The sequence below is a fragment of the Mauremys mutica genome, chromosome 1 (assembly GCF_020497125.1).
Source record: "Mauremys mutica isolate MM-2020 ecotype Southern chromosome 1, ASM2049712v1, whole genome shotgun sequence".
NCBI lineage: Eukaryota > Metazoa > Chordata > Testudines > Geoemydidae > Mauremys > Mauremys mutica.
The window spans coordinates 207,880,699-207,894,121 of record NC_059072.1 but is presented as its reverse complement, the minus strand read 5'-3'; the positions used below and the strand labels follow the sequence as shown (position 1 = coordinate 207,894,121).

The 13,423-nt window shown below is 43.4% G+C and overlaps 1 protein-coding gene across 6 annotated transcripts in view; it reads right to left on the bottom strand.

Annotated features, from left to right (window-relative positions):
• The window catches only part of PDXK (pyridoxal kinase), a 105,809-nt gene that overhangs the window by 35,597 nt on the left and 56,789 nt on the right, over positions 1–13,423 (bottom strand). For all 6 annotated transcript variants that reach the window (XM_045002606.1, XM_045002609.1, XM_045002610.1 and 3 more), the window contains one exon: positions 2,233–2,337. In XM_045002606.1, coding sequence (XP_044858541.1) covers positions 2,233–2,337 — 105 coding nt within the window. The remainder of the gene's footprint in view (positions 1–2,232; positions 2,338–13,423) is intronic.

Genomic DNA, 13,423 nt, shown 5'->3' with positions numbered 1-13,423 from the left:
TGTTTGCAAAGAGCAAGGCAGAGGTTCTCAAACTTGTCGATAGTGTGGTCCACACCTTATTAGACAGAGGACAGTCACAGGGACCACTTCATTTCTCATTGCAAAAATACACTTGCTTACAGAGGAAAATAATATAAATGAGCAATACATTTTATTTTTATAGCTGCCTTTTAAGGTGATTTAGCACTTGGGAAAGTTATCATTGTCCAATCAACAAGCGCTCGCCTGACCATGAGCAAATACACTGCAGACCACCACTGGTCCATGTACCGAAGTTTGGGAAGCTGTGGCGGAAGATATAAGCCTCCAGCAACCAGGCCAACGTTCCACTCTCAGAAAAAAACAGGCTCTACTGTCCAAGGCTGGGAATGAATATATAAGATAAATATACAACTGCTGCCATTTCTGCATATATACAGTCAGCACTGACAGGGCCAAACGGACTTGATATAAGCAGGTGCAATCTCATTCACTTCAACAGAGTTGCACCCCACTTACTCTGAATTTGGCCCCAAGTATCCTAGCTCATCACCCTGTAAAGTGCTATCCAGAAACAGGCCCTCTCAGAGGTCCAGAGGGGTCCGGGCCACTTTCAGCTTTTGAGGCCTCTAGCCATAATAAAAATAAAAAATGACACATGAAAACAAAATAAAGCACCAAACCAAGAGTGAGACATAATTTGAATATATTTTTTTTATTCAACAAATGCTTTTCTAGCTTTTTTCTGTGCAAAAAAATTGTCTTTTATCAAATCACATCTCTTATTTGCCAAAAAATTAACAAGTGTCTAAATTTGAGGCCCCCTTTGAGTCTGGGGCTCAGGCCAAATGGCCCTCCTGGCCCCTCCTCTGATTGGCCTTGCCTAGAATACAAGAGGTACTGTTATCAATTTTTTAAAACGTGTTTTACATGCTGCAGACACTCCTGTAAAAAGGAAATGCCTCCAGCTTGTTTCATGGACAGTAAAATGTATGAAGAATAATCTTCTGGAAAATCTTGCAGTACATTCTGTTTTTCCTGGGAAATTATTCTACACGGCTGCAGACTAACCCTTCACTCAGGAAAAATAATACATACATGTGCCTCCCTACCAAATGGAACCCATTTACGCTGATATTCTTTACCACATTAGTGTCATCTCATTCGGTGTGCTATTTAATATCTCCCTTACCTTGGGGAGCTCCATAGAAACAGGAGGGGAAATAATTCAGCAGACATGCAGTACCCTTCATGCCCGAGTGGTCGTTATGGGTCATAATCCCAGATCCATACAATTAAAGTCTCCTGTTATCCCTGGCTTTAAAAACACCTCCCTACATGTGGAAGTCATGTAATCAATCAATCTGGCAATCAATTTCTGCTTGAGTTTGAGAAGCAACAGCTCACTGTATAAGAAATACAGACAATGACATTTAAAATAGATGCACTGCACTCAGTGAAGTGGAATGCTATTTATAATCCACCCTGATAGAGCAGGAGACTGGATACGTTGATGGGTGTGCAGCTTTTATTATAGACTGCCTATCTTCCCTTTTAAACCACTCATACAGGGGCTCCTTGTCTATATATGTATACACACACACACACACACACGTTTTATATATAGATAGAAAAAAAGCGCCACTGTGATAAGTGAAAGAAGATACTGCACAAGGTCACTATATGGCATGAGGCTGCACACTCATGAAAGGTTAAAGGAACATCATATCGACAAGAGCAAAGCTCAAGAAATACAACAGGGTTGAGAATAGAGCCCAGGTCTTCTGACTCTCCACCCTGTGCTCAAAACACTACCATTCACAAAGATCAAGAAAAAATCCCCCCAGAGCACACCATGGATAAAGAAAGGATAAAATCCAGTGATTTAAATCATAAAGTTGCATCACTGCAGATTTTAGGAGTTTAAATCCTTACATCTTCATACCATAATATATATAAAAATAATACTCTGCATTTCTATTGCTCCTTTCATTAGAATATCACACGGCACATTACCACTTACTCAAACCCATATTCAGGGATCACATTCCTCATTCCATTACAATGCAGCGACCTTTGGGCTGGAATAGAGCACGTTTCACAATGTACATCATAAGCAGCTAAAGAATACAGTATCCAGCTGACACTGTAGGAGGAATTTGAGGAGGGAGAATGTAATTAACTGGTTTTGAAAAAGGCAAGGACATGGGTTATCACTTTTACCCTTGTGTAAATATCATGGGTTCTACTTACCTGTGAGTACATAGTCATAGTGGTTGACATTGTTCAGTTTAAGTCCTTCATACAGCTCATGGAGTTCATCTGAATTTAACATCTGACCCTTCCAGTGAGCATAACCTGAAAAAGGAAAGCCAAATGGTTTATCAAAGCCTCATTTTATATTTAGGATCACATATCATACATGCAGGGATTGGCTCCCCCTCCACTCCCCAAAATAGTGTTGCTGTCAAAAATTAGACAGCTGAGTTGTTAACAGAACAGTTACATTCTCCGCATTTTCTTAACTCTCTTACCCTTCTGAAAAGGAATTGTTTGTTAAAGGGGCCATTCTGACCACTCTAGAGACTCAAGTTCTGCATGTATCAGCAAAGCAGGTAATGCACAAGCAGAGAATGCAAGCTTTCCCCTCTACAGCCTTCATCAACCAGCCCTGGATCTGGAGGTCAGAGGTTAGTTTTAGTTTTCTTAGTTTATTAATAGAACTTCTTTTATTTCATATTATACCAGTGCAACCTGACAGCAGCCAGACAGCTTGATAACAGACGTATTTGCGGAGAATAAACTCTGCACATTGCAGCCACTCCGAATCTAGCATGCGCGCGCACATACGCACACACACTCTCTCTCTTTCTATGTGCTAGGCCCCCTATCCTCACTTCATTATAGTGGAAAAGAGGTTCTCCGTTTAGTTTAGCAAGCAGACTTATGTGCTTCAGTCTATCAGAACACAGCTATACGAAAGTCATACAGTGAGCAACTGCCACACTCCGTTGCACCCCACATCAGACACAATACCCTTCATTTGGTATGTGTTAGTTGAAATCCTATGGTGAAGGAACACCCTATAACAGCATTCCATTACAGTGACTTTATTTCAAGTAGCAGGATTTGGAGGATTTTGGAACAGCCCTGGGGGTATTAGTAGGGCTTCAGGAATGACTATTATGAGCAAATAAATCACTTTCCATGCACTCTTATCCCCAGAAAGGTCTAAGAGTTATAAGTATGTATTTGAGGCTTGGCTCAGCACCCATTGCAATCAATGGAAAGAGTTCAGTTGACTTCAGTGGACACTGAATCAGGCCTCTGGGATCTTTAAGGCAGCATGTACCCAGTATACATATGTCTACATGGCCTGGAACCTGTCTACAGAAGAGGCTGCCTCTATGTGTTATACTGTCACAGAGCCCTCCCTCCCAAGCTGCAGCCCCACTTTGATATAAGAGATGGGCTGCCTCCAGGGAATTCTGTGCGGGGCCCCACAGCTTGAACACTTCCTACTGCCTTAGTCTGCTGACTTTCAGAGCATGCTACCAAGCTCATCATCTTATTGGGACTATGGAGAGCAGAATTCTACTTGAGGCACCTTCTCCAGCCTTACCCTAAAAGGAGAAGGGATTTTTAATTTTTTTTTTTTTTTGCTGTAAGGGTTAATTAAATTTGCTTTGGCTTTTCTTTTTATTCCAATTTCTGTCACTAGAGTAATCATCCAGGGTGGTCAATGCCTGACATAGGAACCTCTTTGTGGTTTTGCTCCTATAAAGCCAAATACACACACAGCGGGTGAACAGCTACATCCTGTTTGTCTCCTCTTCTTACACATTCCAACTTCAAAAAATACTACTTCCAGCCAGGCAGTCACTCGAGCCCTTGGCACTCTCTCAGTTAAATGTTGAGTTTGGGCAGAAGTGGATAAAATGAGGGTGTGATTCTGCTCTAAGTGACTAAATAAAAACAGCAAAGTGCTTAAGCACGAGTTGCACACTGAAGTCAAGTACCTCAAATACTTTGCTCAGTTGGGGCCTTACTCAACAGATCAGCTCCCTGTGTTTGTTGGGAGTCATATCTGATGATCGCTTCAGTGATTCAAGTATTTTCTGCTTTTTTACTCCAGTTATCTCTGCAGAGCCAACCCAGGTATGTGAGAATGAGCTGTGCAGTGTGTTTCATTTTGCATAACAGAATTGTTTACCAAATTCTAATCAGGTACACCTGTGTTAACCCTCTGACAGCACCACGGTAGCACAGGTATCACCAAGAGTCTAATTTGGTCAGCAAAACCTTGGTTACTGGTGATGATAGGAAAGAACCCACTATGACCCTTACAGCTCAGGCTGAGTTTGCAGGGCTGGCAGCCAGAGAAAGAACAAACATCTTTTTACTTGTAAAAAGAGCGCATCCAATACAAAAATCACCGAAAGACAGACAGAGGACCCCATTATGCCCAGGGCTGGCTCCAGGCACCAGTATTCCAAGCAGGTACTTGGGGCAGCAATCTGCAAGGGGCAGCAGGATTTGCCCCCAAGCAGCACGCCGAATTGCCGCCACAGACGGCGGGGGCAGTCCGTGTGCCGTTAGGGCAGCACGCACGTTTCCGCGGCAGCGGCAATTCGGCGGCAGCTTCTGTCTTCAGCCAGGAGACAGAAGCTGCGCCGCCACGGACAGCAGCTGAACATAGAAGTTGCCGCCGAATTGCCGCCGCCGCAGAAACACGCGTGCCGCCCTAACCCCCGCCGTCTGCGGTGGCAATTCGGCACGCCGCTTGGGGCGGCAAAAACAGTAGAGCCAGCCCTGATTATGCCATCTGTACAGTTACTTTTCAGGACAGAATTCAGGCTGCTGCTCCTACCACAATGGAGCACAACTGAAGGCTGTATATATGGGGGTAGAGCCTCCAGTGAAGTGTAGCTGTAGAGCTGGCTTAGCTAGCCCTGGGAGGATTGTAACTCAATCCTCAGTTGGCACAGAGGTACCTACACTTGCCCTCTCCAGTCCAGAGGGAACAGCTGGAGCAGGAGAATCGTGGCCAAGATTCCTCTCCACCACACGGATCTCAGATTGCAGTTTTGGCCCTTGTGGCCACCGTAAGCCAGAAGATCACTCAGGCTGCTTGAGCTGCCAGCTCTGCACAGCCATCCCAGGAGTTAGGCATTATGCCCCCTGAGCACACCTCCCGCCAAAACCTGATCCTATGCGTCAGGTGAGGATTTGACCTATGGTCTGAAACACTATATACTGAAGGCGTCTCATTAGTATAGTTAGAAAAGGGAACAAAATATAATTCTGTATTTGCAGCCAAAAAGATACAGGATGCTGTTCTGATGTCTAGTTTTGGCAACAGCTGCTATGCTACCACTGAGCTTGTGCACAAGCAAGTAGCCTCTGGTCTGCAGAAGGGTCAGGAGACAAAATGCTGCTCATCTGGGATGTGACTGAAGGGAGGCTACTGGCCTCAGCCATTTTTAGCAGAGCATGAAATTTAAAAAAAAAAAAAAATGCAGCTCACTCCTTAGGAGCAATCCTGGAAAGAAACACAAGCTTTTCCTCTGAAGAAACAGAATCTAGGAAAAAAGTCAACTCCCTCAATGAAATAAAATAATAAGCTGTTAAACAGCCACGTTCACTGCGAATTTGGTCTGAAGAGGCAGCATCTGCAGGGACAAAAGTGAAGACTAGACAAACCATAGAGTGGCTACCACCACCATTCGCCAGGCCAGGTTTGGACCAGGAAGATAGTTAACAAACACAGATTTAACGTATCTTAACTAATATTTTTAAACTCTAGTGTTGATGGGTGTAAGGTTATGGCTGACTCCTGCCTCTTTCTCCCCCTCAGCAAGGCCCCTTTAAGAACTCATCCAGTCCAAAAGAAATTCAAGACAGACCTGACAAGCGGTCCCATTTATTTACTCTTCTGGGTACAGACTGGTCATCCAGTCTCTCACCGACAGCCCAAAATAACAGCATCTTTGAGAAACTAAACACAAACTTACATAGTGTCAACTGGGCACAGCCCCCCCTTTTCTGAGCATCTGTCAGTCTCTCTCCTGCTTCTTGGGCAGGGTCTCTCCCAGGCCTCCCTGCCTTGAGAGTTTTCTCCTGCTTTTGTCAGGCTTCCTGGCACCCCCCAGTTACTTTCTCCATCAGCCACATGCTGCATTTTCCGGTTGCCTTTTATATTAAAGCAGCGGATTCAACCCAGGAGTGGCTCATCCTGTAATCAGGGCCAGCATAGTCCCTGGCTCTTCCGCTCATTGGGCAAAGTGTCCTGTTACAACATCTTTAAGAATGGATTAGCTGCTCATGAGAGGCAGGGAAACCTAGGTTTGTCCACAACCAGCTAACACATTTTAAAGTTACCAAACCCCGTACACACTAGTCACATTTTTAAACAGGACTATATTCCCCAATCTAGTCTAGAGATGCCCTTAGTGCAATTCTTCAATCAACCCTGTATTCAGCGCACTGCATATTGTATCCGTTTGGAAAACTCAGAGTCCCGGCTGAGGAAGTTGTGCTGATACCACACGGACCACAAAATTTGGTGAAGGTGACATTATGATCCAAAGCTCAGGGTGCAAAATAGTGACTTTTTAATATGCCAATTCAAAAGGAAACTGTCAAATGGGCATATGAATTTGTGTATGGTACATTCAAGATAAACGGCCTATCTGAAAAGTTGCTACAAGAAAACAGTGTGTCTCATCAGTTTCATCCAGGATTGGTTGCTAACTCCTATAGTCCATGGAGCAGATACTGTCATATCTGCTTGGTCCTCGTGGCAGAGATAATTTGCATGCTTTGGACAGATCTGGGGCTTCAAGCAGGTAAAGTGATGAAAAGTTGCAGAGCTAAGCAAAATTACTCTGTGGCTTTCTGATTTGCTATCATAATTTCTCCGGGAAAAGTAACTTTTTTGGTCCATTTATTTCATCATGGCAATCAGGGTCTCCCTTGACCAGCCAGAAGGCCATCTCACGTCAGGGTAACTGAAGGCACAGATTTAAAATTAGATTTCATGCCTCATAAGGTCCAAGGGATAATCATTACCCCTATTGTTGTTTCATTAAATATACTGAAAATGTGGTGAACTGCAAAAGAAAGCAAAACCATTTATTTGTGTACATGCTGTAGTTCATCCACCCTACATGCCACAGCCCTACCATGAAATAATATTTATATTTTGGCACTTAGCAATAAGAAAGTTCAAGATTACTTGACTATTTATGCACTTTATATAAAAAGGGGAGCCAAGAAAGCTTAGATAATAAACAATTTGTACTTAGAAAAATGATTGCACAACACTAGGGCAGACTGCACTACACTGATAACATCAGGGGGTGTTGGGTCAGTGTACTAACCTTTTATCTTTGGAAGCCAAATTCAATTCCTGGCTCACATTCTCCAGAAAGGAAAACATGAGCCCTCTCGTCCTAATTTACTGTTAATGTCACAAAACCAGCATGCAATTTTGCTTAATCAGAAGTTTCAAACCCAGGACTGGAACAGCAGAACATTGCAAATCAAGACAGAAGACTACATTTGCGGCGCTGTTTGGGAAAGTTTGGAGTAAACGTCTCCAAGTGGTATCCAGCTCAAGTCAATGGGATAAGTCTCTCTCATTCATGAACACTACATTCACTTTCAAATCTTAGGGGGTTTTCTTAAATGTAAAAGCAAAGTGCTTTTATAGCCTTTCTTTTCGTCTGGGTGTGATTTCTTTTTGAAACTCCTTATATTCCAGATTTATTTTTAAGCCACAGAAGTATCTTGGTGTGCGATATCTCTTGCCCTTCAACCCTCTATAATGATGTGTGAAGTCATGCCTCTCCAAGGAAGGGACCAGGTTAACCCGTCTGGATTAAAAAGGGACTGTGCCAATGAAGCTTTTGCACATATTTTCCCCTCCACGACTCTTTTTCTTCTTTAAAAACTTATTTATAACTTGGAATTGCACTATAAAACTCAAAACCAAACCAAGCAATACCCCACATCCTTCTGGGGGAACAGAATTTTTTCAGGGAAAAGACAGTTATAAATATATATTTCTTGCAAAGAGATATGTGAATCTCTGCTGTTTTTCCCCTTCTTTCCACCCCCGCACCTATCCCACTACACACACATTATTCTGAAGCCTGAGTTTCTCCTCTAATGTTCCCCAAAATTGTACTGAGTGGCTTGAGTGAAAGCAAGAATCTTCAGAAAGCCTTTAAGGCGGAAAGATCTTGGGTTTATGACACATGGCAGGCAGGAGATCTGAGTTTATCCCCAGCTCTGACACAATTCGTCAGGGAATACTGTTAAATCACTTAGGGCTCATCTACACAGCAAGTTATTGTGCAGCAAGCCGGGGTGTGAATGTACAGCAAACCTGCTAGCCACACAACAACATCTCGTGTGGACATTGCTACAGTGCAGCGAAAGTCCCGGAGCGTGGTTTAGTGACTGCACTTTCAAACAGCAGTACGCAAAACCGCACTTGGGGTTTTCAGTATGCTGTCGTAGTGTCTGCATGGGACACTACTGCGCGGCAAGAAGACGCACAGCAGATTCACACCCTGGCTTGCCACACTGTAATTCACAGTCTACACTCGGCCCAAAACTCTAGCACAGAGTTTCTCAGTCTGTAGCTGCACACATGGAGGGATGCTGTGACACAGCGGAGAGAAAGATGGGTAAGGCACTATTAGAATATCTCACAGGCCAGAGCTACCAAGAAAACCACAGAGCCTAACTCCCTTACTGTGGAAGTCAAAAGTTCCTTGCCTTTAAAATACAGACTATTTCGCTGGAACAGTTTCAGGCATGGGATTCAGAGTGACAAAAAAAAGCACATTAAATACATTCTGCCAACTAATCTGCCAATCACTTCTAGAAAGGAAAGCAGCATACAAAGATTTTTTTTTGAATGCTAAATGAAGCCCTCCAAACTAGATTTGCATTCTTACATAGGAAGGGGGTTGTTGGACCAAACAATTAAAAAAAAAAAAAGAGCAAGAGAATCTTTGTAAACCATGTGACAGTTTCTTTTATGCATGCATGAAGCACAATGTCGTTTGAAGGTGAGTCACTTACTGTAATCATACAGTAAATACTCCTCACCAGGCAACATGGCAAACTGCTTCCTGGGGTTTTTGATTAAAAACACTACCTTGTATTTCAGGATTGCCAGAGACTATAGAAAGCTGCATTTTCTGAGCAGTAATAGGCAATGATAATCTTTTGTTTTACTGATTGAAAACGAAAACAAAAATGGCAAGCACGATTCAGAAGATCAGACCCATTAGTTGATAACAAATGACAAAATACAAAGAGAGATAACAAGACCAAGCTTAAAAGAAAAGGAAAGGATGGGAGAGAAAAGAGTGAGAGGGACTGAAAGAATACAGGATCTAAAACTGGGGTCGGCAATCTCTGGCACACAGCTTGCCAGGGTAAGCACCCTGGCGAGCCGGGCCAATTTGTTTATCTGCTGCATCGGCAGGTTCGGCGGACCGCCGCTCCCACTGGCCGCGGATTGCCATCCCAGGCCAATGTGGGAGGTGGGAAGCCATGGCCAGCACATCCCTCAGCCCGTGCCGCTTCCGGCCGCCCCCATTGGCCTGGGACGGCAAACCGCGGCCAGTGGGAGCTGCGGTCCGCCGAACCTGCCAACGCAACAGGTAAACAAACTGGCCCGGCCCGCCAGGGTGCTTACCCTGGCAAGCCGCGTGCCAGAGGTTGCCGACCCCTGATCTAACTGTCCTCTCTGGGATGTAGCACTCCCTTGTAACTTCACAAAAAAGCAGCTGAATGTCAGCTCTTCAACAGAAGTTCAGCCGTTTGCCTTTCTCACAACAGTGCAGCTGAATGGGCTCTCAAGATCTCTGCCTGTAAGAAAAGGCAACTCTGATCTTCCTCACTTCATTCAGTGCAACATTTGACTCTTGAAAATTGCTACAATATTCAAATAGTAAACTAACTTGGCAATCAGCGCTGCGTTCCCCACAACAACAAAGGCGCTGTGCACTTGGTTATCTGTGTTTGACTGTATGCACAGATATGCATGCATGGCTCAGACATCAGGAGGTAAATTATTTAAAAAGTTGTGGTTTTTTATATCTCATGATTCTAAAGGCAGTCTCATCATTTTGAGCTCTTGGGATTGTCAGTACTTATCCCTTTTAGAAAAAAGAATCGCTAATTTGTTGCTCCTCCCACCATCACCAATAGCTGCCAAACCTCCCACGTGGCCAATCCCCTCCCCACTGGCAAACCTTTCCAAATCCCTTGGTGACACTACTAAAAAAAGCTAATATCCCCGTGTCCATTTCAAGAATCTGATCATGCTATTGATAATTTAATGTGCTGGCCTTCAGAACAGCTTCCCTTTAACTTTATGGGCTAATTAAAATCTCAATCTCTGAACACTCCATAAAATTAATTTATTCTTGAAACAAAAGCAGTAAAAAAAAACCACAGATGAAATCCCCATCAATTATTAACATTTAGCTAGCTATTGCAAGCAAATCTGTGACCACGTACATTTCTGGAGTTTACAACAATTTTATCAAGTTATCAAAATACTGAAAAACATGATTGCACCAAAAGTGTGAAAGGAATTTAAATCAGCTCTATGGCTTTTGGACTCTAGCGATGTGAGAGCACTTTTGTACTGGTCAAACGCAACCAGCCAACTAAGCAGCTTTTGGTGAGGGCCAAGTGTATGTGAAAGAAATGTTCTCTATGTTTAATTATTACTCCCTCCATGGCTTCCCCAGATGACCAGCATACTTTGGCTTCCTAAATGCTTTTGGGACATTCTTTCACCATCCTGACCTTGCACCAAAGAGTGAACTGCTGGTTCCACTGAAGTCTATGGCAAAACTCCTAAGGACTTAATGAGGCCAGGATTTCACTCAATGCTTCCTAGCATCTTGACTTATTCTTCCTGAAATCAATGGATTACACAAGGTGAGAGGGCAGAATTGGGCCCAGGGTCTAGATTTAATGAGAGACACATGTTTCAGTGCTTGCTCTTGGAATTTCGTTGGCAGTTAGTTGAGAGCACTAATTCTTGTTGCTCTAGGAGCCTTCTGCACACTGCTTCCAGCAGTGTTAAAAATATCCCAACTGATGCAATCTTTTGACAGATGTTAAAAATAGGGCTGTCGATTAATCGCAGTTAATTCATGCAATTAACTAAAAAAAATTAATTGTGATTAATCGCACTGTTAAACATAGAATCCCAATTGAAATATATTAAATATTTTTGGATGTTTTTCTACATTTTCCAAATATATTGATTTCTATTACAACACAGAATATAAAGTGTACAGTGCGCACTTTATATTATTTTTATTACAAATATTTCCACTGTAAAAATGATAAAAGAAATAGTATTTTTCAATTCACCTCATACAAATACTGTAGTGCAATCTCTTACTTGTGGAAGTACAAGTAAAAATGTAGATTTTTTTTGTTACATAACTGCACTCAAAAACAAAACAATGTACAACTTTAGAGCCTACAAGTCCACTCAGTCCTACAGTAACTCCTCGCTTAACTTTGTAGTTATGTTCCTGAAAAATACTACTTTATGTGAAACGATGTTAAGTGAATCCAATTTCCCCATAAGAATTAATGTAAATGGGGGTGGGGTGGAGGGGTGTTAGGGTCCAAGGAAATTTTTTTCACCAGACAAAAGACATTACACACACACACACACACACACACACTCTAAGTTTTAAACAAACCATTTAATACTGTGTACAGCAGTGCTGATTGTGAAGCTTGGTTGAGGTGGTGAAGTCAAAAGGTGGGATATTTCCCAGGGAATGTCTTACTGCTAAATGATGAACTAGTAGTCGGATGAGCCCTCAAGGGTTAACCTGTTGTTAATGTAGCCTCACACTCTACAAGGCAGCACAAATGGAGGGAGGGGAGACAGCATGGCAGACAGAGACAGAGACACACACCCTGTGTGCGTGAGAAAGAGAGATGCGAATTGCCCCTTTAAGTATGCTCACCCCACTCTAAGTACATTGCCTTTTTAAGTAGATCAGCAAGTTGAGACAGCAGCTGCTGCCAGCAAGCTCCCTCCCTGCTGAGCCCTGTCTTGTCCCCCCACCTCCGCTCGATGGAGATGGGGTAAGCGGGGGGCAGGAGCAGCGGAGAGGGGGACACCCTGACATTAGTCCCTGTCTTCTCTCCCCACTCCCCAGCACAGCAAGCAGGAGGATCCCAGGAGCAGCTCCAAGGCAGAGGGCAGGAGCAGCACATGGCAGTGGGGGGAGGGACAACTGAACTACAGGCAATTGCTAGCCTGCTGGGCGGCTGCTGCACAGGGAACTTTGGGGAGCAGGGAGCTGATGGGGGGCTGCCGGCCCACCCTGGTTCCAAGCCCCCACTAGCTAGCTCCAACAGGCTGCTCTTTCTGTAAGCAGTTGACAAAGCAGGCAGCTGCCAAACAATGTTATAAGGGAGCATTGTGCAACTTTAAATGAGCATGTTCTCTAATTGATCAGCAACCTAACAACGAAACAATGTTAACCAGGATGACTTTAGGTGAGGAGTTACTGTACTTCTTGTTCAGCCAATCGCTAACACAAACAAGTTTGTTAACATTTACAGGAGATAATGCTGCCTGCTTCTTATTTACAATATCACCTGAAAGTGAGAACAGGCGTTCGCATGGCACTTTTGTAGCCGGCATTGCAAGGTATTTACATGCCAGATATGCTAAAAATTTGTATGCCCTTTCATGCTTCGGCCACCACTCCAGAGGACATGCTTCCATGCTGATGATGCTTGTTAAAAAAATAATGTGTTAATTAAATTTGTGACTGAACTCCTTGGGGGGGGAGAATTGTATGTCTCCTGTTCTGTTTTACCCGCATTCTACCATATATTTCATGGTATAGCAGTCCTGGATGATGACCCAGCACATGTTTGTTTTAAGAACACTTTCACAGCAGATATGACAAAACACAAAGAAACGTGAGATTTCTAAAAATAGCTACAACATTCGATCCAAGGTTTAAGAATCTGAAGTGCTCTCCAATATCTGAGAGGGACGAGGTGTGGAGCATGCTTTCAGAAGTCTTAAAAGAGTAACACTCAGATGCAGAAACTACAGAACCCAAACCACCAAACAAAGAAAATCAACCTTCTGCTAGTGGCATCTGATTCAGATGATGAAAATGAACATGCGTTGGTCTGCACTGCTTTGGACTGTTATCGAGCAGAACCCATCATCAGCATGGATGCATGTCCTCTGGAATGCTGGTTGAAGCATGAAGGGACATATGAATCTTTAACGCATCTGGCACATAAATATCTTGAGATGCTGGTTACAACAGTGCCATGTGAACTCCTGTTCTCACTTTCAGGTGACATTGTAAACAAGAAGCCAGCAGCATTATCTCCTGCAAACTGTAACCAA